Source organism: Manis javanica, chromosome 12, assembly GCF_040802235.1.
Source record: "Manis javanica isolate MJ-LG chromosome 12, MJ_LKY, whole genome shotgun sequence".
NCBI lineage: Eukaryota > Metazoa > Chordata > Mammalia > Pholidota > Manidae > Manis > Manis javanica.
The window spans coordinates 23,118,250-23,144,033 of NC_133167.1; the positions used below are offsets into that span (position 1 = coordinate 23,118,250).

Consider the following 25,784-nt stretch of genomic DNA (forward strand, 5'->3'; position numbering starts at 1 on the left):
CATTCTTTGTCCTGTTTCTACACAACAATGAAAGCTAAGCAAAGGAAAATACCAGTTTTCCAAGTAAATAAATAAGTAAATAAAAAAGCACCTATTACCAATCTGTTTTTTAAAGTTTAACCTTCTCCAAATCATTAAATCAGATATATTTTTAAAATGTAAAGTTTTTAATGTATTTTGCAATAGTAATGGGAACTTAGGAAATCATACACAAGAGTTAGTTTGAAAGACAATTAATGAAAGTATCCTGTAAAACTCTGGTATAATTCTTGCCTTTCCAATGATGCATTTCCCCCCTCCAATCTTGTGGTATTGGCTGAGTTCATTCAACATTGCCTGGCAGTTAAGACAGCCTTTAAGGAAGAATGAATTAAAATCCTAACTTTATCCCTTCTCAACTGAAATATCTAACCTTGGCTAAATAACCTAATTGCTCTAAACTTTGTTTTCTTATACAGAAAATGGGAACGATAATAGTGTCAACTTCATAGTATAGTTGTGATTATAAAATGTGAAACTGTATAATACAGCCTTGTTAGAATTCCTGCCACTAAAATAATTACCATTGTTTCCTTTTGTGTCCATTAATCTGAGGCTAAATTGTTAGGTAGAACAGTCACATTAAAAACTGCTGAAAATAACTACAAATATGATATTAACTAAAATCGGGAACCTATTTATATTTACGCATGTATGTACTATATATTATTATGTAATATATGTTTTATACGATGTACATATGTTTGATATATAAAAGATATATCACATGTTTATATAAATATTAATACATATATAAACCGATTGTCTATCATAAGAGAAGAAACAAATATGATTATTAACTAAAATCAGGAACCTATTTATGTTTACACATGTATGTACTATATATTATTATGTAATATATGTTTTATACGATGTACATATGTTTGATATTTATCTATATATAATATATATCACATGTTTATATAAATATTAATACATATGTAAACCGATTGTCTATCATAAGAGAAGAAACCCTGAAAGAGGATTTTTTTAAAGGGAAAAAGAAAAATCAGTTAATCCTTGGATATTAGCACTCAGACTCTGGTCCTGTAAGTCACTATGCTTCAGCGCCTCTGAGCTGTCATGCGCAAGCATTCAAAAAGCATGAGAACGCTAATTGCAGTGCAATGTCAAGATTTCTCTTACGTGGCAATGTGGTTAAGCACTTCTGAAACTTTAAGAAACAACATGAAAACCACAGAAAGAATGTCAGATTGAGCTCTTTGTAGGCATTTTTATATTTAAAAATCACAACCTCTCATGGAAACGTTCTTTTTCCCTTCTCACAGAGAATATTTAGGAAATGAAGTCTAGACAAGTGAAAGGATTGAAGGCCTGGAAGGATTAGCGCTGGTGCTAGGATCACCAACCGAACTTGGGAAGCATTGGCTACAAAGCATTTGCTCTTGCTCACAGGACTGCCTACTGTTGCACGCATCCAACAAACTGAGAAATGCAGCGTAGCAAAAACTAGTGGCAACGGCTCCGATGCAAAGCTCATGCTCAAAGGCTGTGATTTGTTAGGTCGGATTCAAGTGAAAGGGGTTCTTTGGTAGATCATAGTAGAATCTCTAGGACATGGAAAGGAAGAAGAGCAGTGATGGAGAGAGTGACAATGAAGAGCAGAAGCCGTATAAATTGCAAGGAGGGTCTGTTCTGAAAACAGACAGGAAAAGAGCCAGAAGCCATGGAAACAGAAATCTAGTCTATAGGAGAAAAGACAGTGAGGCTGTCTTCAAGATTTTTTTATGACATATTCATTTCACTCCTTAAATCTATGAGAAGGGAAGGGGGTTTTGGAGAAGAGGAAGAAAAACATGACTATGCTTCAGTACCATAAAAATTATGACCTTCCTTTAGCACCATAACCTTTTAGTCACCCAAGAAACTGCAGGAACAGTAATTTGCTGATCATCACAGTCTTTGCTGTAGCTGTCATTTAATTTCACTATATAAATAATGTTTTTGATGGTCTTTATAATTTAGCTAATACTTTCTACATCCCAACTACCCAGTCATTTTTACCTTTATATTCTGACGATTTCCTCTGTTGCTCCTTTCTTGTTAATAACATGCAAAAGAAAATCTGTTTTATGTAAACTCAAGAAAATTCATAAGTAGTGTAATCCAGAGCAAACCACTACCTCATAGTAAAATGCAAAACCCGTGTAATTAAATATGTATATACACAGAACTAAGCCACTGCTTTATACTGTTAATTTTGAAAAACTGAGCAATTATTTTACCTTGAAATAGATGTAATCTTAATCTAACCAATATAAAACATAACCCATCCTTTGGACTTATTTATTAAGGCTTTACAATAACCCAGTGAGATAGTTCACTATGAAAAAACTGAATACTTTAGGGGAAAGTAAATGTGAATTTATCACCTAATTAATCCATAATTATCATGTTTGCAGTGCTTAGTTTGAAGTGGTAGTGCATATACAAAGGCACAAAATAATAAAGTAGCTATAAATATTTAGTCAAGTTTTGTTAATGACTCATAACTGACAGTCTAAATTGTCTTTACTCAGTACCTCATCCTCTCATACATTAATAGGAACTGGGCGGTTTAAACATATTTTAAATGAGTGACACCCAATTTTTTAAATGAAATTTTGGAGAGATGGTGATTGGAAAACTTACATACTGATAACATTTAATATTCAAATAGCCACAACATGTAAAGTTGTGGGAAGGGATGACCAATATCTCAGATTTCAATTAGAAAGTTTTAGAATGTTACCATCGAACTGCTTTTTTTATTTTATATCATACAGAATTACTTCAAAAGCAATTTAAACTGTAAAAGATGTTGTGATATTAGATCAATAATCTAAGAATATAAAATCTACCATAGAAAGATATTTTCTCTAATTCTCCAAGGCAGACATTTTAAAGGAAGAAAAGAGATCAAAGCATTTTTTGAAGCTTCACCAAAAATACATTGAAGAGTCTTGGGATTTGAAGGACAAGGATGAAGTTTATATAAGGACATGTTATACACTTCATGTAACTTAGCAACAAGAAAAACACAATGGTGCTTTCAAAGTTTAAAAAATAAAACTTCAGCCAAGTGTAACATTTCATATAGATACAAACAGGCAAAGCCTTACTTAAAAATGTGTAAATGGTTCTGCTGTGTCATCAGAAGGCATTTTTTTCTTCTCTCTTTTTTTTTGAGACTGCTAGACTATCTCTCATGAGGGAGGTTTCCTGAATGAGTCTATCGTTGAACCCAACAGAGGGCAAGAAAAGCCATCTGGCTGCAGTTTATCTTTTCTCCTAATGGAGAACTTATTCCTTAATGCGCAGGGAAATGATTCTGATGCTCCTGGCATATAGAGAAACAAACTTCTAGAATTTACTCTGCCAATAGGACTTTTAGCAGATGTTACTTAATTTGTTAAGTTGACAGCCTGTTTGCTTACACCGCCTCATGCAGCTGATGTTTTCACAGTGAATTTCGGGAGTTTGAGAACGGCTCCATCTGTGTGGAGTGTGACCCCCAGTGTGAAAAGATGGAAGATGGCATCCTCACATGCCATGGGCCGGTAAGCCTGAGGACATCTGTGGTGGTGTTGGCTTATTTACTTTCATGTATGACTGTTTTTATGTCATTGTTTTATCATTTATCCATCCATTTGATAGGTATTTATAGCATGCTATGGGCTATCATGTTTGATATTCTATCCTTCATAGGCTTATAGTTAAATAGTAGAGATAAGGTATTTAAAAATTCAATTTCTTAAATATTTTTGTCCCAGATAATGTGTTTAAAAAGAAGATGTGGAGTTGTCCTTCAAGATTTCACAGTGTCGAAAGGCAAAGAGATACACAAGTAATTAGATTGAAGCAAAATAATTGATAAAACATAAATATGTATACATTGTTATAGGAACACAAATAAGGGAGAAACTAAATCTATCTATCTTTGGGATGGAAATCGGGGCAGTAAGGAAGGCTCTAGAGGAGTGATGTTTGAGCTATAGGTTAAAGAAGAATCTGGGAAAAAGGAAACATGCAAATATATGCAAATATGAAAATTCATGTTATGTTTGAAGTAAACTGTAACATATTTATATCTGCATTTAATCATTTGACTGTTACGGCATTGCAAAGAACAGTTGAACGAAGGAGGAGGCAAGTACTCATAAACTAAAATCTAAAGCATTATGATTAATACTATGGCAGAGAGTAAAACTGAGCTATGAGAGTTGAAGGAGAGTCTATGAGATAAGGAAAGTCTTTACAGATCAGTTGACATTTGTGTGTTTGAAGTTAGCCTTAGAGAGAAAAAAATAATTTTGAGACCCCTTTTGTCCCATCATTCAGGCTTTTTCATCATAGTAAGGTCAACATGAGTTTGTCATTCCAAAGTGCCATATTCATCCTTCTTTAGATAAATTTCCAGTTTGTGTATTGATTCATTGCTCAGATAATTTGGGAACCAATATTTGGGGGTAGCCAGGAGCTCAACATTGCTCAATAAGAATTTACATGGAATTTAAATAGTATAATTTGTCTACCAGAGTGCTTATGCAGCACTTAATTAGCCTAGAAAAAAAAAATATCATTGAGCCCTCCAAACTTCCATTAGGCCCAATGAGCTGTTCTGGAACTTCATCTAAAGAAGGATATGGAAAACTTGGACAGTTCAGAAGAACACTGCAAGAATGATTAAGCTGAGCCAAAGAACCAAAGTCTAAAAGAAAATTTAATATGTAATGATCTTCAAGTAAGTATACAAAAGGCACATGTAGCTATTTTTCTTTTCTCCACCAAGGATACTAATGGAAAATACAATTAATCTGCAGCATGAGAAATGTGAATTCTGTACAGAATGTTATGAAACACAGGGGAGTAGAATCCATGATGGGTTGTTAAAACAAGTTGAGCTACCTGTGTGAGACTGCTTTAAAAACTAACATATTTAGGTATGAAAAGTCAAAGAAAAACTCTGTTTCAGAGTCCAAGACTTTAAAAATGTGTATTTACAGAAATCGAGAATTTGGCCATCTACTCTGAACAAGGCAGACTGTAAAAGCAGTCCCTGTTTTTTTCTATTCCTCATGCTGCCTCCTATTATATGCAATTATCTTAGTGAATATATTTCAAATTCTGTTAATTTGTATGTTCTTGAAGTTTATTTGTTAATTTTTTTGTTACAGAAGAAAATTGGGACAGTTAATAAAATGCACATAAAAAACCCTAAGAGTTAATGTTCTTTCAATTTGCAAAATTATTTGATAACTAAGAACAAGTGAAAAAAATAGGTTGTTAATGGATACATTTGATTCTGTAATGACAGCATTGTTTGGCACATATTTAAGATCACTCCCCAGTGCTGAAATTATCAGCTAATATGTGGAGAGGTTAGGAAAGGTAATGCCAAAAATATAAAAAGTTGAGTAAAACTGAATCGCCTATCTGTGGAAGGTCAGAGCGTGGAATCAAGAATACCTATTAGTCACTTGATCAGTAAGCCTTGAAATGCTAAGCAGGTAAGAACACAATGTCTTTTAGGTTATGTTGTCTGAGAAATTGTCAGGATTTCAGCTCAAAAATAGCCCAGACTCTGCTTCCAGTAAAGAGGGTTGTTTGCTTTCAGCCTTTATAATTTACATTAAGTTTTTGCCTGTTTCTCGGTCCATATGTAGATTATCACAGCTAAGACCATGGAATAACATGCATTTATCACATAAGATATCCAAGAGGTTCTGGAAACTTCTCCATGAGAGTGACACTGTGATGTGATTAACAAAGAAGTCATAAAGCTGGTTGAAGTTTTCACACCTGGTTTTATGATTTATTCTCTTAAAATCACATTTCCCTAACCTGTCACTGTTTCCCTAATGATAATAATTGCTAAATATTTATATTTGCCAAATATAGTTACATCTGAAGCATACTAACCCTTCTTCCATTAAAATATAAAGAAATTGAACCTATAATGCTTAGACAGTTACACCAAAAGTCAGCACTCAGTAAAATGGAGAGCTGGGACTCAATTATGGAAGTTTTGACTCCAAATTTCATGCTCTTTTCATTTCACTATTTTTTTTTCTGCAGGCAACGATTCTGTAATGTATTAAGGATAAAATGCTTTCCAGAAATAAGACAGCTACATGTAAAATGGGAGGGTAGTATCCTATTTAAATGTGACAGAAATCCAGAATGATCTTGGGAGAGCTAATTTGACATAGAGCAACACTGTGCTTCTATATTCTTGTCTGTCTGCACTTGGTCTTCTTTATTTTATTTTATTATTTCTTTTACAGTTTTATCCTTTGTGGCCTCCTTTCACTACTCCTATAGAGTGCTATCAAGAAATGTAAGAAAGGGAATCTTGAGAAGAAAAATAAGAGAAATCAGACAAAGCCATAGATCAAAATAAAGCCAAAGAGGCAGCATGAGAAGAGAGAGAGAAGGAAACAAATTTTTAAAATGTATTTTTATGAGGGTTAAAGTAACTATTAAAGTCAGATTAATAAAGGTTGTGCTACTATAACAAATCACCCCCATTTTACAGTAGCTTATAGAAAAATGCTTAAATCTTCTCCATGTAAAGTGTACTGCAAGTTTTGGAAATAGTTTAAGGCAGCTCTCCACCCCGTGATGGTGTAGCATTCCAGGATGCTTTGAATTTATGGCATTTCTCCAACTCCATGGTGTCCCTGAATCATGGAGCAAAGAAAGAGAGGGCTAGAGAATTCAGCACTGGCAGTCTCACAAATCACTTTCCCTTCATTTCATTGTCCAAAGCAAGATATACCTCACCTATGGTGGGAAGGGAATTTCAATCTTCCATGTGTCTGTACTTGGAAGAGAACTGGATACTGGTGAATACCACCTTTGTCTCTTACAGTAGCTACCAAAGAAAAATATCATTTGTTACTGAGAAAAAAACTGTAATTTTTCTATCAAGTTTTAGCCTATTCTTTAGTTTTCTGTCTAGATTATTGAGTCCAAAGTAGCTTAAAGTTACAGATAAAAAAAACTATTATCTTCACCTCTGTTTTCTGTAATTGTATTTATCAGTTCATTTGTTATAACTAAGTTCTTAAAAGCTTTGGGAATATAATGATAGAAGAGTAAGCATTAGACACACGTATTTATTTAAATCTCTTTATTATGGAAATAAGATGGAGGATTGGTACATTTCATTTCTTTTGAGATTTGTCAGGACATTTTTTAGTTATGTCAGCTTAGGGCAGTAGTTTTGTGTTGCAGTAATAGGATCAAATAATTAAAAGATACTTTTTAAAAAGGAAGTAAAAAATTATCTTATTAAAGTAAACATAAAGATTGAATATGAATTTAATTTTAGTGTCAAAGTTTTTTATGTCTTCTCATTGTACCTGGACATTATTTTACATCAGAAGAATTTTATACGAAAATCGTTACTAATTCCCAATTTTGAATATAACTGCTCAATTTACTTATAGTAAGTTTTATTCTTGTGTTCTGCAAGAAGACATCAGCATGTCTCTTGCACAATAAGTGATGCTACTGAACATACTTGCACAGTAAATGATTTTGTATAACAGACAGCATTACGTGCCTAAGTACCCATAAGCAGGTGTTAAAATTGGAAGCATGTGAAGTATTCTTTTTTGGTAGGAACTAAGAAGTTGCCAATAGCAAACTCTTCAGATTGAATAGGGATTAGGTTTCATAAAATCTTTTTATTTTTTTATAGCTCTAAGGCTCACATCAAAATAGGGAAATAGGTGCTTGATTGAACCTCACCAATCTCAGGATTTCTAGAAAACTCCTCCTGATTATTTTTTTCTTCTTTACAGGACCATTCTCCATTAGCAGCCTCTATCTTTTAATTTTAAAATGCTATATTTTATGATTTTCTGATGCTTTATATCACCAACATGCAACGTCTGCCTACTCCTGGCTTATCATTTGTAGAGGAATATAATGCACTCCCATGAATAAACTAATGCTCACACTTCCTGCCAAATATATAACTCTGTATAATGTTTGTCCACTATTGACTCCTAAATTCACATTGCTTACAATTATAAACCTAATAAAATGATCTCCCTGTATAATTACTGCATGTTATTCTTCTTAATTGCTTTCAGTGTGAACTATCTTAATTGTTGAACCATGTGGGCATAGACAGATTTAGAGGGGAAATGAGTTAAGGAAGAAGTTCCAGGTAGTGGTAAAAAAAAAAAAAGGAATCTTAAGACAACGTAATATTCAAAAAGGAGAACTGAAAGTAATTTCATTATTCAAAACAGTTGAATGTGTGAAAATATATGGGCATCTTTTAAGAAAACAGCACTTTATATCAATATGTTCTTAATTTTCTTTGATTTGAGGATATACTAATCATTTCCTACATGTTTATTATCCCAACACCAAATCCAAATCAGTGTTTTTGTAAAATTCTTCAATGTTTTATGTATTTTAAGCTTTTACTTTTGTTGTGATGTTCAGATATATTTGCATGTTATTGTGTCTTATTAACATTCTACATATTAGGAAAATATTGTATATCAAAACATATGTGAAGTGAGTTCTATTTTAAATTTATCATGATTGTATTTATATTACCTTTATTCTTAGATAAGTTTTTGCATGTAATTTTCCTTTGTACATATCTGTATTATTACAGAGTTTTGATATTTGCTCATCAGAATGTACCTTTATTATGCTCAGTGTTGTACATGATTTATTAAAATAACCATGCATAGACATGGTATGATTTTTAGCAGTATTACAAGCTGAGTTGAAGTGAAGAGTGACCTAGAAATTAACTTTTACTTGCCTAAACTAATTCCTGAGTTCAACCATAGTAAATTTTAAAATTCATTGTTCAAATTGTCAGTGTATAATCAAAATAAGTTTACATCTCACTTTTATATGAAATTCAGAGTTAGCTAATTCCTAACATTTCCTTCTCCGCATTAACTACTTAGATAGGATATTGACATATTCTTATCATTGTGATGAGAAACCCCCTAGAGAAAATGGGTTGTTACCCAATGTTGTTTCACTGTACTATCATCCGGAATAAAAGACGAAAAGAAAATATGGTCATCCTTCTATTTTGCTGATTGAAAGCTACAATAGCAACATCCTCATATGTACTTCTGCAAATGCTCCCCAGCTCCCTGGAGGGAGATTGGCTACCCACTGAAGTTTTAGGAACTAAACAATGGGAATACATTCCAGAGAAAATAGCAACCATGTTTCCTTCCCCATTTTGTTTTGTTTTTACACTTCAGGGACCTGACAACTGTACCAAGTGCTTCCATTTCAAGGATGGCCCAAACTGTGTGGAAAAATGTCCGGATGGCTTGCAGGGGGCAAACAGTTTCATTTTCAAGTACGCAGATCAGGATCGGGAGTGCCGCCCGTGCCATCCAAACTGCACCCAAGGGTAAGCATCCTTGCCAGCCAAAGACTCAGTCTTGTATGTATTGCAAATCACAAGGTACACACATGTATCTTTATTCCTGAAAAGTCTACTAAATATGTAATATTCTCATACAAAACTCTGTTCGTGTGTATATTAACATACTAATTTTAAGAGAAATCCTTTCTAAGAAAATGGTCTGTGAAACCAAATTCATACCCTCTGAAATATTTTCATTTCACATTTACCAATAATTATTCTATTGACAACTTCGTGAAGCTGGTGTCAAGTAAACTTTGTACGGAGTATAAAAATTCTTCCAAATATTCCTGCAGATAGAAGATGTCAGAGAAGACAAAACACTAAAAATACTTCTGAGATTTGTGCTTAATAAATCTTTAACTGAGGTTTTCAGTTCCTTTTTCTTTGTTGTTATAACCAGCTTAAATTGAGCATATCGCTATTTGACAAAAATGCTGCCTTGGATTAAACCATCAGCAAAATGTAAGAAAAAGCAGTGATGGCAGAACACACGAAGAGAAACTGTGTTACGTATATTAATAAAATTATATTTTGTGAAAGTAATTTGACTACAAGTTAACCTATAACTTAGAATTTCTGTGACCAATATAGGACAATTTGAAGATGGGTACATATTTTTCTGTTTTTCAAAAGGATGCATGGTAAAATGAACAATAATTGGATACTTTGATATTGTTAACAGTTGAATAACAAAGACGTATTACAGGAAGAAGGAAAGTGCTGAACTGTACAAGAAATAATGTCAGTTATCTAACAAATCCCAACAAATATTTCTTTAAAAAATAGCGCATCTCTTTTAGGAAGGATCGTCCTTTCTCTTTCCTCCATAAAGTGAATAATTTTAGAACTGAGATCAGTTTCACATACTGTATCCTCCTTCTGACCATAAAACCTCTTCTCCATTGTGAGTGCCCCCACGCATGTGCACACACACGTACAAACACACACCTTGTTGAGAATCATCATGAGTTCTTTATATCTGGCAGGAAAGTATGAGATTCCATAAAGAAATTTGCTGCCAGAATAAAGTCTGGCTGTTAGGGGACATTGAAGAAGTTAAGCAAACATCATTTTCTGCCAAGAGGACATCAATTTTCAGATGCTGCTTCAATTTCCTGCAGGTCAAAAAATCAGCTTAAATCCCTCTGTGAAGTGGCAGATCCCCAAAAGGTAATGTTCTGCCATTCAAATTCAAATTTAGTTTGGAAAAGCCAGTGCCAGCTCTTTGGTTTCCACAGAAGCACATAGGTTGAGATACTAAAATAGTTACATAGATGCTTTGCTTCAAGGAAACTAGAAGAAACAAACTACTCCCACTGTGGCTGTTTGGCGCACTTGGGTTAAGAGTATTTCATGAAGAAACAACTGGTTCTGCTGGAGCAGAAGGAAGAGTCAGCAACAGAAAGAGAAAACTTTGTCTGCTAAAATAATCATCCACAAGAGGGTTTTGTTTTGCAGCTAAAATTAAACCAGTAAATTATTCAATATAATGTTGATGTCAACAGCTGTTGCCATTCAAAATGAGACCTTTTGCTGTTTTTGCAAATCTAATTACAATGAGGCCATTAGGGAAATGAAAGTGAGATCACGGAGCCATAGTCTGGATATGTGGCTGGTGAGTCTTCCCCTCAGCCCTTTTAAATCCCAATTATATAATAAAAGAAAACATGTAGCTTGCGGGGAAGGAGAAGTAAGGACAATGAAGAGATCAATTTATCACAGCAATAAAAATTGGATGTCAGCCAAGCGGTAGGGCGCATGTGTAATAGGGAACAAATCTGACCACATCGTTTGGGAACTCCCAACGAAACAGGAGGATGTCTTAACATTCACTGCTGCAGAATGATGATGAGACAGAATCGGAATGATATGCTCCCTGGCATCTTCCAAGGTAATTCTGTAATGACTGACTTAGACCTGAGAGGTTTAGTATCTGTGTACATTTAGCTTCCTGCCGTCCTTTTCCTAACAGACTCCATATTGGCCAGGTTCAGTCATTCATGAAAGTTCTGTGGCCCCAGCCCCATGACAGAATTTAGGAATTTGAAATCCCTCCTCTATACACTACCTCTGTGCAACACTGTGCTTTGAGACCCTTTGTTGAAGCCATGAGGTGCTATGGGCAGTCAGTCCCTTCTTTTCAAATGGAACATGTACTTTTCCCTAGAAAGATCACAGGGGCAGTGGGGATGATGGGACAAGTGGCTATTTTTACTCCTAAACACATGTAATAACTGACCCATCGGTAAGTGTGAGCTGACCGAGCCAGCTCCATTTTGGAAAACAGCTTTTCTTTTTATGCCAATATTATGTCAGCTAGATAATTCAAGGACCAAGTTAATGGAAATAGTCTTTCAAATCACATTTTTTTAGAAGGAAAGTTCTCACTTTGAATACTGTTTAATGATTTTCTGAAAATAAAATTATCTGTGTAATACCTTAAAAGCACTTTCACTACTCTAAAAGTACATTAAATATATTGGCTCTAATATGTTCTTTAGGTACTTTTAAAATAGGTTATCCATTTAGCACCTATCAGGAGATTCTTACTAATATTCCTAAAGGGAAAAGAAAAATGATATTGTTTCTCCTTGCCTTGACTAGAGGACTTATATTTTAGCGGCCTTTTCTCATTTCATTTATTCTTGCACTTTATTATGTTGAACACCTACTGTGAGTCAGATATAGTGATAAATGATGAAGACACAGTTCCTGACCACTAGGAAGTCACAGTCTAGTGAAGTTTCATTCTTACCCTTTATATCATTCCATTAAACACCCTTTTCCATATTTTGAACTGAGAGCATGAATTTAAAATTTAGGAATGATTTGCATGTTTGAAATTATTTGGGCAGAAATTTTGAGACAGGACTCGAAAACTAAATTTGGTGTGTAATTAATAGTCATAAAGGCAGAGATTATAGTAACATCACTTGAGTCCATAATAAAATCAATTTAATTTTTTTAGACATGATCTAGGATATTTATTTTTGATAAGGCATCTTTTAAAAAATTGACTACATGTTTTTGTTAGTATTAGAATTGTGGTTTCATATTATTAAATTTCCTGTAAGATTTAAGGTTTCTATCAATCCTTTTCATATTTAAAAAAAATTTAATTGACACTTTAAAATATTTCTTAATTTTTCATTTCAAAATTTGGGGAAGATTTTGTCAAACTATTTCAACTATGTTAATTATATGGGTACATCAAAGTGCTTACAAATCAATAAGTGCAGCACATGTTAACATAGCTCAATATTCAGAATCCCAGGTATTTTTGTAATATGTTCTATAGGCATACAATAGTTTCTGTTTCTAATCTTTCTGTACATTTTCTACTTTGGAATGCTAATTTGGTAGAGAGTTGTATTATTCCATGTATTTATTCAGTTCCTTATTTGGGATTTTGACTATTCAAACGTTTAATGTTTCATTATTCTGTAATCTTGCCAAATCAATATAAGTTGCATGTGCCAGTTAGATGAGATAAAGAGAAAGTATGAGGAGCTGAAATAGAATATACATCTTTAAATACACAGTGACTTGTATTTAGAAGAGATGGCACCACTTCTGTCACATCCTTATTCTTTGGTGGTTTCCATTTTTGTCTTTTATCCTCAGTTAAAACTCAAATATCCTAGACGGTGCCCTCAACATATCTTCTTGACCCCCCATCCTGCCCCCCTCAGGATTCCCCTCCTCTTCCCCTTGCCTCTAGACTCTAATCTCCAATTTGCTTCTCGACTCACAGCAACCTAGTTCTAGTGACCTCAACAATGGCAACTAAAATACTCCGGGGTTCTTATTTTATGCCAACTGTCTTTGCATTTGGCACAATGATTACCCCATTTTCTGAAGTTCTCTTCTGATATGGCTCTTGTCATGCTATAATTAATTTTTACTCCATTATGTGTACCTAATGCTTCTGACATGTGAGCTCATTTTATGTCATTTGCTGGTTATTGGAGTTCCACAGGTTTCAGTCTGTCTTTGGTTTTCTCATTTTATAGATCTTTTCTCAGCCACTGTATCTATTTACATGACTTCAACTTTCTCCTGTGTGTTCTTTCAAATCTGATCACTAGCTTGTGCCTTCTTTCCCCACCTAGCCACACACTCATCTTCCCAGCTCCTGAGAGCATTTTTCCCTAGATGTAGGAAACCACACTAAGCTCTAGATAGATAAAACTGACATTATCAACCCCTCCTCCCCCAACACACACACACTAGGAGGGGAGTTCGTCCTGTTGCATTTTCTCACAGGTGGTACCTAACTCCTCTGATCAACTTCCATCATCAAATCAGCCATCAGTTTCTCTTTTTTCTGCTCATGCCTTTCAAGGTATTTCTTAAATCTATCCCTTTACTTCTGTTCTAGCTGTCACTCCTTTAGTTTAATCCTTCATCGCCACTTACAGAGAGTAAAACAGTCTTTGTACAAAGGGATCTCCCCGGCTCCTGGCTGACTAGCCTGCACCGGGCAAAGTGATCTCTGTAAAACCCAAATCTGGCAATTTCACTATTTCTTCAAAACCCTGCTGTGGTTTTTTCATTAAGTTTGTTCCTAAGCAAATAGTCTTCAAATTCTGACTCCTATCTAATGTTGCTTCATCTCCCTCTTTCTGTTCCTCTCTACGATTCAGAATTATCTGTATTTGTCCAAGCACACTCCACATATTCTCTGATCAATGGTTTTGCTCTAGTTTCTTACCCTTAGAAATCGCTGCCATCCAACCCTGCTTCTTAGCACCCAAACTACAGCTTCCTAATTTCTCCATCAGGGTTATCTTCCCCCTCTATAGCTGAGTGCCCCTCCTCCCTGCTGCCCTAAGGTACTCTTTCACATCACTTACTGTATTTATCCCATTATACAGTACACATCTACGTGTGCATCTGTCTTCTTCATTAAATTGTGATCTCATTAAGAATGGGAAGATGTAATTCATCTTTCTTTTTCTTCCTCAAGCTACTAGAGTAATTGGAACACATAATAGGCATGCAGCAAAATTTTTTTGTCTTTTTTTAATGTATGAATGGACATCTTTCATTATTTATGCTTTCCCCTTAAGTTGAATTTCACTTGCAAATATTTTTCTTTCAAAGGTTATTATTAAGGCACAGATTACAAACTAAACACAGTTTTCAGATTCTCACTTGGAAATAGGAAGTAGACTATATTAATCTTACAAAATGGCAATGCCGTATAAAATAAGCACTTTGAAGAAGATATAATAGAAACCTAGGAAAAAATAATTTATTCAGAATAGAATAAAAAGAAAACCATGTAAAAAAACTTGGAAAAGTTTTTAGTAATTTTTTCCATTTTTAGAAATGGTTTTGATTAGGGATTATGATACCAATTCAATGCTCTAAGCTTGATTTTTTTTTATTTGTTGCTTGTTTTCTAAAACTTTTTTTCACAGTATTTTCCATATTTCTGTGTATTAAATTTTTTCTTGGCTGCTCAAGACTAATCCTTGATACAAAAACAATCTTCCACTTTGTAGGAATGTTGTAGCAGATAGCGGTGAAGCACGAAATAGTGACCTAATTATTATACATAGTTACATTATTTTACAAGTGTTAAGAGTTATCTAAAGATATAATGGGCAGTTTGACCATATACATGAGCACCTTTTTACTTCATTATATAGTGATTTTAAACTTCAGCTTCATTATCATTCTCAGAAATTAGAGTTTGGAAAAAATTAAGTTTATTGCCAACAGAACTGAACAGTTCTATAAATTATCGCTCTAGAAGGGTTCTTGATAGTGCAGTGGAGTTCTTTATTTTGATTAGAGAAAAAGGAAAGAAATTCAAGTACCTTGGAAGCTGGATGAAATATTTCTATACTTTAAAATGAAATTCTAGGGACTATACATCAGAATTCTGTGTACTTAGATAATTTCATTTAAGTGTTAATCTCAGTGGATTCTTTAGGTACTGGGTCTCAATTTATTCATTTGCCTGGAGAGTATTTATTTATTTATTTGTTGTTGTTTGACTTAAGTATTATGGCAGCTTAAAAACCTGTTTTTGTTTGCCTGTTATGGCCCTTCTCTTTTAAGAGTGTCAAGATAAACTGCAGTATGTTGAAACCAGTTAATTTGCTTTTTAAATGAGTTCATGTTTAAAGATAAGAATATCTTAAAGGCAGTCACAACCAAAGAATGTAAAAATATGATTATGTAAAGTATCCATGAGAATTGCCTTAAAACATGTTAACTCGTTTTCTGCCAAAATCAATCTTAAATGAATATTAAACATCAAGTTGTTATATTATATTAAATAGCTCATTTCCCTTTTTATTGATTTTGTTTTTTAGTTTAACTTCAAGCCTTTCAGAAGAAGCTGTATGCATGAAACCAATTATAGCTTTTGAAATATTGAGCTATTCATTAAGACATATAATCATGAATGATACAAATAAATTGGAAATATTAGAAATGAGCTATATGTGTTTGGAAGTTACCCACAGAAAAAGAATAAAATTTTCCTTCACTATGGATATGTTTCTTTGAGTTCCACTTGGGTGGTATTTGAGATTCAATTTCCATGTATTCATCAAGCGATAATCTTCTCACTGGCTTTAAATTCATGGTGTTCCAAAATTGTCTAATAACTATAATTAAGAATTTGACCCAATTAGTGTTTATCTTACTGTTTCTTTTTTTAAGTGACTAATTTTTCTTTCCTTGTATTTTTAAAATTTGGATCTTCTGCAGGTGCATAGGCTCAAGTATTGAAGACTGCATCGGCCTGATGGATAGGTATTTGGTGTGCTTGATTCCCATGTTCTTCCTCCAAGGCTCCATGTGTGAGCACTGGTGCATGTGGGTGCATGTCACTGTGAATGGAGAATGATGTCTTCTGTTCTGTAATTGCCTGCAGGTGTAGCGGTCCCACTAGTCATGACTGCATTTACTACCCTTGGACGGGCCATTCCACTTTACCACAACATGCTAGGTAACATCTACCATGTTTCCATTTTGTCACTCAAATCCTTTCCCAATTATCCTGGATAAAAACTACTAACCATTTGGGTAAAATCTGTAATATGTTGAATTAGGGAGTTAAGAAAGATACTTTACAATTTACTTTTCAAGCTACATTTCTTACCTCTTCTTCCTTCCTTAAGTATGATTTTTGAATCCAAATTAGTAATGTTATTAATGTTTAAATTTTTTACATTTAAAGCCAGAATTTTGAGTTATTGATCTATAATTTTTATAGAATTTTTTTTCTTAATCCTGCAGATGATTGCAAAAAGAAATACTGTAAGTGAGGAATTTTCCAAACTTAATCTATTTTTGTAAGATGTTTGTTATTTAATTTGATTCAGTTTCTGACTTTATAGTATTTTGAGCTGGTTGGTATATTCTCTAGACCTCAGAATTATCATAGACTAAAGGCAGCATAGAAAATATTTTGTGCAGGCAAAAGTACAAGTTGGAATTATAAAACAAAATGTATCGCTCATGTTCATACTAAAACCTATTCGTGAATGTTTGTAATGGCTTTTTTCAAAATCACCAAGAACTAGAAACCAGTCAAATATTCTTCAACTGTGATATATCCATACATTGCATCACTGTTCAGCAATGGAAAGGAACTAATTGCTGACATACCTGAAACATGGGTGGATCCCATATGTGTTAGGCTAAATGAAAGAACCTATACTTAAAAGGACACAGACTGTGTGGTTCCATTTATATGGATTTGGGGAAAAGGCAAAATTATAGAGACAGAAAATTGATCTGTGTTGCCAAGGGCTGGGGGTGAGGGATGAGGTTGACTACCAAAGGGCATGAGGGATTTGGGGGGATAATGGAACTGTTCTGTATCTTGATAGTGGTGATGGTTGTAAGAATGTATGTGCTTGTCAAAAATCATAGTTCAGTACATTTAGAAAGATAATTTTACTGTATAAAATGTATACCTCAATAAATATGACTTTTAAACCATCTCACGTTTAGGAAAATAGTCATTTACAGTGTTATGTAGAAATATCATTAGCTGTTTTTTAATGAAACAAATTAATTGTATCTTCTGTAAGAGAAAGTTGTGCTAAATTAAAATTAGCCAAATCACAGTTTTGGATGAAGTATTGCCTTTTAATATAAACTTTTGATTGAAATAGTATGTATATAGTGTCAAAGTACACAAAACATAAATGTAAGGCTCAGTAAATTTCTACAAATGGAAAACTCATGTAACCCTCAGCCAGATCAAGGAGCAGAATGGTACCAGAACCCCAAATCCCTTGTGCCCCATTCTGTAGGGTAACCACTATCCTGAAGACTAACACCATAGGTCACTTCGTCTATTTTTGTACTTTATATAAATTGAATCATACAGTATGTATTCTTTGCATCTGGTTTCTTTTGCTAAATATTATATTTATGAGATTCATGCATGCTGTTAAATTTAGTCATTTTTTTCATTTATATATTAGTTTGCCTGTATAAGTTTTCGAAACATTCTAAGTGAAATGTCTTATTAATAAGTTATTTTTTAATGAAATAAAGAGAGAAATTAAATTGGATAAAAAGAATGTGGGTGTGGTAGAGTTAAGTGATTTATATAACAGTGGCACTTTGGCACTAGGGCACAGTCAAGACTAGTTAGTATACTTAGCGCAAGATCAAAATTATGAAAAATGTCAATGAAATATATATAGAGAGAACATACACTTGAGGCCAAAGTACAGATTTAAGAACTTTGGCCCATTTTAGATTGTTCCCATTTTCATGAAATAATTTTTCCTCCTTGAGACTTTGAGTCACTGTACCATCACTTTGAAGAGTGTTTTCATATTTGTTTCAGTGATTTTCTTATAATGATTCCAGCCAACTAATGAGAGGCAATATAGTATGGTGGTGATATGTGCTGTCTAGGGAACGAGGTTTTCTGAGTTCAAAGCCAGGCTCTACTAATTTTTAAGCATGTACTCTTGGGTGAGTTCCTTAAATTAGCTGGACCTCATTTTCTTCATAGATAAAATAGGAATATTAATATAGGTCATACAGTGGTTGTGAAGATTGAATGAGTCCATAGAACAGTGCCTGGCTCAAATAAATCACTCAGTAAGTAATATTAATGATTCTTCTATGTATCAAGGGTTTTAAACTCTGGGGATAGGGGGACGTACTCCCAGGGGAAGGAGGGAATTTTCTTGAAGTCATTCATGGACCTTTAATGTGTCCCTCTACCCCTTCTGATGGACGCCTTAAAAGAAGGGAAGGCATTTCTTTCTTCACCTTGAGAGTCACTGTCAGAACAAGGACCTCTGCTGCTGATGGCAGCAGGTCATAGGCAGAGGCATACGCAGAAATGGAGAAAGGGTTACAACTTTGTGATAGACCCCTTGTGGTTTTAAATGCTAGTAATTGTGATTATGTAGCTCAAAAGTCATAGTATATCTTGTTATAAATTTAGTATTTCCAACATTTAAACAAAAGCAGTTAGGGACTTTGCTATCTTATTATTAGCCTAGGTTCCCAGACCATTCCCTATTGTCTAAGACTAATAAACCTAATTCACATTAGGTTTGTCATAAATAGTTGATCATGTCTAGTATCAGAGTATAGATAGTATAGTTCAGCCCATCATTCCTGTGCAAAATCACCTATAGGCCTTTGTAGAGGTGAAGAGCAGAGATTCTTGAATGCGATAGTCTGGGTTCAAGTATTAGCTCTACTGTACTTCTAGATGGGTATGGGTAATGATAATTTCACTTCAGTGTAATGGTAATGATGGGTAATGATAATTTTTAAAATGAGAATTCTTATGCCTCATGAGATTGGTGTGAGGACTAAATGAGAAAATGCGCAGGAGCCATTATCTAGTATATGCGTTCACTGGTTATTATGTCTCTAGTTGAAATATTGACAAAATAATCTTTCTGAAAATCTCATAAGGTTGTATCCTACTAGTATTTTATATATCATTAGTACATTAGTCCAATAGTTTAGTAACTACAGAATTGACATATCAAAATTTCTCAGGTTTTAAGCATTTAAATTTTGTATGTCAATTCTAAGTATAGTGATTTCAAAGAATTGGTAGTTAATTGTTCCTTTTAGAAAACTCTGGATACTTTTAATTAACATCTCTTTCGAACCTAAATATAAAGCAACATGACTCTGTTCTTCAGTTGTATTGACTTACCAGAGGCTGTTTATGAGACATTTTGGAACTTACGTGGAAGGCTTAGCTTGGACACTTTTGGAAAAGTGTTTATGACCAATGGATGATTTCGACATGGATTGGATGAGAAGTGAAAGTAACAAGTATCTCTTTTTGCAGGTTCTTAATATTGCAGTAAATGCTTACCTCTCTGAAATGGGGTGGGTATACATATAACTGAAAACAGGAGATTAGTTTAGTAATAATTCAGGTCATTTTTTTCTTAAACTGCATGACAGATTTCTAAGCTTCTCTCTTAATTGATTAAGATAAATCTTAGATAATAGGAGGGCAAAAAAACATGATGGGAAATAATTGTACTCAAGTTTCATAAACTGTATTTTAACTGGGAAATTATCCAAGTGCCTGGTTTTCCTTTAGTCACAGAAAATCACGTTGAACATGTCAATGTGGCCATTTTGAAATATTTAGAGTTCATCCTCCCTACTGCCCTTTTACACTGTATTCTGTTTCCTAAACCAGCAGGAAAAAAAGATTGAAGATTTAAATGAAAACAGGTGAAATGTTTCCAATCTTGATCGACTTTCATTTTCTAAGCAGCGCTATTTTTTCCCAAGCCTGCAATTTGTGAATTGGTTTTCCACACTCCATTTACCTTACAGACAGCTGCTGGAATTTCTTCCGGGAAGATTGGACAGAATAGAATAGAACTTTTTTTTTTTTTACCTGCAGTCTCCTAAAATATGCTGTGTGTAATGAAAATAATACTTGATATTTTAGAACTTCTCCATACTTTCTTTATTGAATTAAATGCCTTGAAAATAGCATTTACCTTTGATGTTCTTCCTTTTCCATCAAGAACCTTATAAAGAAATATGTGGTTTTCTATTATTCCTTTTTGTATGCTGTTTATTTGAGCTTGTACATATGCTTTTCTTGTATAGACTCTGATAAAACAAGTATTATATTCTGTTCTATTTCATTTTCCTTGTCAAATATATATCCAAACTTTCTTATAGTGTTAGTCTCTTAATCCATTAGGGCCTAAATTTGCTAATCTCAAAAGTAAAGGCTGTACTGGCAAAGGATTTCTTTTTGTTAGCAATCCAGCATATAATTGAATAATTTTTTTTGAATGTGTGACACCAATTATGGGAACAATTTCGTATCTGTTCAGGCACTTTTATCTGGCTGTTTGCTTCAATTCAGTTATGCTGGATGCATCACACTATGAAATAAGGTAATCGAACTCAGTTTAACTTTCTACATCTAATGTGGATAGATATATTTGAAATGTTTCCTGCTCCTGTCACATTTTCATGCCTGCATCTCACTTTTACTTTACAGTATAGTGGTTATTACCTAAGAGATCACATAACAGTTTATCCTCTAGCAGTGTGACCCAGGTGAGGTATATGAGAGAAGTGATGTGATATTCTTGGCACCACTTTCACAAATGGCACAATCTTTTTTCTTTGTTTTGCCCTCAAGGAACTGAGTTCATAACTTATGTTCAAATCAAATAGTCGAAATCGCCCATAGGTGGTTACCTTATATGAGTGGCAGTTGTGTTATGATCCCTCAGTCCAATAAATAAAAGTATGCAGGCTTTTATTTTAAGTCTGTCCTCAGCCCTCCACATTCTGTATATTAAATTTACTTTTCAATCAAAGAAAGTTCTAAGAAGGTGAAGGAGAGTGTGAGTCTCTTCTTTTTCAGCTGATTTGTGCCCCACACTCTTCAGTACTCATAAACAAACACAATTATCCAAGAAGTATAAGCCATGAGCAAAACTCCTAGCTCAGTTGTTAATTATGGTTCATACAGTCCAAGTGGTTACTTTACACCAAAGGGTTTAGTGGCATAGATTTGTATAAGTGACTTTTATAATGATACCAAAATGTTCACTTATTGTTACCAGAACTTTTAGAGCTTGTAGAAACATTAATATTATATCCAAACCAGTGAACGGTAGAAATGAGACCTGGGGAAGTCATGCTTGTGGTTAAACGTCAAAAGAGATTTTAAAGAGCATTGACTTTAGCACTATAGTTGAAAAATCTAAAGATAGCATTATTGAATTGGGAAGATGTAGATTATTAAATTAAGGGTCAGAGAAAAAATTTGTTGGGTCGGGTGAACCATTGTGAATACTTTTCACTCTTTCCATGAGAGTCTTTCTATAGTGTAAAAATTAAAGTGTCTTGTAACTTTTAATTTTTGATTTGGAAAGATGTTTGGACTGCTTATAGTATATGATCTCAAATATCCTAAGTTTCATTGAAATGCATTACTATGATCCAGTATCTTTATAAAAAAGGAAAGCAAAAAAAAAATGAAAGGTATTCCTGAAATCTAGGCCCCTTTCTTTAGACAGGTCTTTACAGTTTTAAAAGTGCTTTGCATGTGCTATTCCAAGATTTGACCCCTGGAATTATTTTCTTATAAAGTGCAATTTAGATGTGTAAGTATGTCTTCAGTATTACTCAGGATTTTTAACTGGGATTTTAGTAGACTAGAAATATTAAATTCTTTTTCAAAACATTACATTTCTAACAAATATCTTACCAACTAAGAGCCATCTAAATAACAATCAACTGAAAATATAAACCCTTTCTTTGCAAACAATTCTTTAAATGGTGCAGATAGAGAAGCTTTGACAATGTGCAAAGGAAGCCAAAAAGTAGCAGACATGGCAAAATTAACAAGATAATTCCCAATGAACAGAAATTACCTCATACTTTCAAAGAACTATGGAGTAAATATATTAAACAACAAGTTATGTATGTATGTATGTATGTATGTATGTATGTATGTATGTAAAATAATGGCATCTGACCTGGTTCTCTACTAACATCTGACACAAAACTTACCAATAAACTATGGAGAGCCCTAAGGTAATGGCTTCTCATAATCAGTGCACAAATGTTATTGTTAATATACATGCTGGCTCCAGGAGTTCAATACTCCATTTGTGAAGAGTAACTCACAGACATAATTAGTATCATACTTCCCCAAAGTTAACACCAAATTTCTGGCCTTTCCATTTATTTATCAGACTAGTTAATGAGTCTTCCAAAAGACTGGTCTAGATCTGCTCTGTCTGCTATGGTAACTACCACCCATATGTGATCACTGAGCATTTTATGCAGTTAAAACAAAGAAGATGTGCTGTAATTATAAGAAGTACACTGGATTTTAAAGATATGGATTGAGAAAAGGAATGTAAAATATTTAATTAAAATGTATCATATTGACTACATGTTAAAATGTTAACTTTGGATACATTGGTTTAAATAAAATTTTATTATGATTAATTTTATCTTTTAAAAATAAGCCTCCTAGAATATTTTAAATAGCATGTTTGCTTGCATTCCATATCTGTCAGACAGCACTGCTCTAGGGTTGCCATGATAAAACTTTGAATACTCTCACCAACAAAAACCTTCCATCACACCCTCATCTATGCAATTATATATGAATAGAATTTACAATGGATATTTAAAAGGATGAAGTAAAAATTTAATGTAAACAGAATAACTTTTTTCTTGTCTCCCCTCTTTGATGGTCACATTTGCAATGTGATATTTAGGTGGAGAGGTGGTAGACCTTTTTCCTATGAATCGTATTTTGGTAACAGTTTTACACACAATAAGAATGGTGAAGGGAATGCTTTTATATATTCACAGAAGGGTGTTCATTTTATTATCTTTGATAGGTTGCAGATGGGGTGTCATACAGATACAAGGAAAAACAACTGTTTGCCTGAACCCATTGCATATACCTGTATATTTATTTATGCACATAGATCTTTAAAGTTCTATAAGAGAAACCTACAATATGATGATTTGGGTCTGCATTTAGAATTCCTGGTATTGTCTAATTTTAAGTGAACATTATCCAAAAATTTGGAATTATATTGCTCAAACTCTCTTAAAATTGCATTTTGTAGACAATCTTTTTATTAAAATATTGTTTCAATTTTTATGTTTCAAATGAACAACACTAAACCAGAAATATTTCTTAAGTATAGGTTTCTGTTTTTATGTCAGATTTGAATATATAATACATATATATTCAGAAAAGAATAAAAATTATTCCCCATATAACTTCATATAACTCAGTCATGCATTGTATTAGATCCTAAGTATCTTTTCTTTTTTCATATTTCCTATTTAACTGTAAGAATCTAATTAACTGGAACCTCCTACTGTGATGTGGTTACATAAAGTGATGTGTAGATATTAACTCAGATTGCTCTCTTCATGCTTTTTTCTTATTACCTCAGCACATTCCTAATAACTAATCATTCTTTCATAAACATGCAATTATTTTTCTATACTATGTATGAGGCAGGAGCTAATTAACAGAGAGCACTTTGATTTACCAATGAAATTCCTCACTGTGATTTCATTTTCCACTACCACCCACCCTCAAACCCAGAGTGATTTAATTTCATTGCAGTTTCACAGTACCTCAGTACTAAAGAATGAATGATAAAAAAAAAAGAAAACCCACCTCTAATAAACTCTGAATGCTTGTAGCCATTGGAGTTTTTATGGCATTCTGTCCCTCTGCCCAGACTAAAGCATCCCACATGCCTGAGTTATTTATGGAATAATTACAGTTACTTTTAGTAGAGTAAAAAAAACATTGAAATTTACTTGTTAAAATCCTGTTTTGTAAATGAGCTATTTAATGAAAATCTACTTTCAAAGCTACTTTCTTGAACCTCTGAATTCCAAGTCCTAGAGTTCAAAACCTAAATTAAATCCCAGAGTGGATAGTACCATAGTTCTATACACCAAGAAAGAAAAGACCAGTGGGAAAACCAAAACACTAATTCTTATTTCTTTCCCAGAATAGTGTTTCTTTTAGCAGAATCTTCTTGGATTTAGGGCTTGTTTTAACCATTTAAAAAAATACCCTAAAAAAATACCCTAATATGTATCTGTCAGGTGTCTTAGATTATCATATTTAATTTTTATGACAGGCATATAAAATTAATTATCACCATTATTATTTTACAAATGAGGAGACAGATTCACAGCAATTAAGCAATTTACAAAATACAGCTCAACTAGTGAGAGGCAAGCTTTGAGCTTGAGTGTCTGATTTTGAAGACCACATTTCTTTCTTTCTCCCAGGCTGGTTCTCAAGTGGGAGAACAGTTAAGGTCTATTCCTATAAAGAGGAGGATTGAATATTTTATAACCTGCTTAAACAATTTCACCTATTGCTTTCCCCTTACTTTTGCTTTATCTATTAAGCCTTCCAATGTATAGGATTTTATAATGTCTGTCCTCACACAGCATATTTTATTCTAATAATATATTTGGCATTGCTGGGTTGGGATAGAGCAGCATTTCCCATGATCTAATAATATACTCCAGCATAATAGTAATGTAAATATATTTTTATATTTTTATATAATTAATGTATCAGTGACTATTCTAAGAGATTTACAAATAAACACAGGCTTCGTTTTTTAAAAATCTTTTCTAAAGTTGCAAAAATATATAAATCCTGGAGTGATTTGGTAGCAGTACTGTGGCTCCATTGAGAACTACTTTCATCAGATGTGACACTTATTCTGTTGATGCTGCCAGTCTCACTTGTCAACAGCGCAAATAAGGATCCAAACTTCATAGCCGCTCCGCAATAAACTAACAGACAACGTAGTGCTGGGCTTTGTCTCAGTCTTTCCTTAGTTCATATTGTGGGATTTATGAGCTGGGGCAAAGTTGACTGAGAGTAGTCATGAGTTCAGAGAGCAGTATGAATCTTAAATTGTCTATGACTTAGTTCTATTTGATAAGTTAAAAAGTGACTTCTGCTAAGAAAAATTATTCCCACTGTTAATATACTCAACCATATTATATTTTATTTACTTTTGAAAGAATACAACAAAAAACCCACTCTTCCATATAATCTACTTAGCAGTAACCATCTAGTAAATGTTCATTGTATTTACTACCTGTCAGGACATGGGGAGAGAATGGGGAGAAGAATTCATATCGTGATTCATGAAATTTACAGTATAGTTAAAGAGAAAAAAACATTATTCAATGTCAGTTTATAATTATATATATTTGCATGATTATTTACTATGAGGAAAATTGTAAATAGATTGGATGGTGTGGAAGTGGTAAGGAAAATAAA

General features: G+C 33.5%; 1 protein-coding gene across 5 annotated transcripts in view; it reads left to right on the top strand.

Annotated features, from left to right (window-relative positions):
• Positions 1-25,784, top strand: part of ERBB4 (erb-b2 receptor tyrosine kinase 4) — a 1,111,691-nt gene that overhangs the window by 820,589 nt on the left and 265,318 nt on the right. For 2 of the 5 annotated variants that reach the window (XM_073218154.1, XM_073218156.1), the window contains exons 14-16: positions 3,506-3,599; positions 9,297-9,451; positions 16,199-16,243. In XM_073218154.1, the coding sequence (XP_073074255.1) occupies positions 3,506-3,599; positions 9,297-9,451; positions 16,199-16,243 (294 nt within the window). Of the gene's footprint in view, positions 1-3,505; positions 3,600-9,296; positions 9,452-16,198; positions 16,244-16,364; positions 16,440-25,784 lie in introns of all 5 variants that reach the window. The other 3 variants (XM_073218153.1, XM_073218155.1, XM_073218152.1) reach the window with 2 other exon arrangements.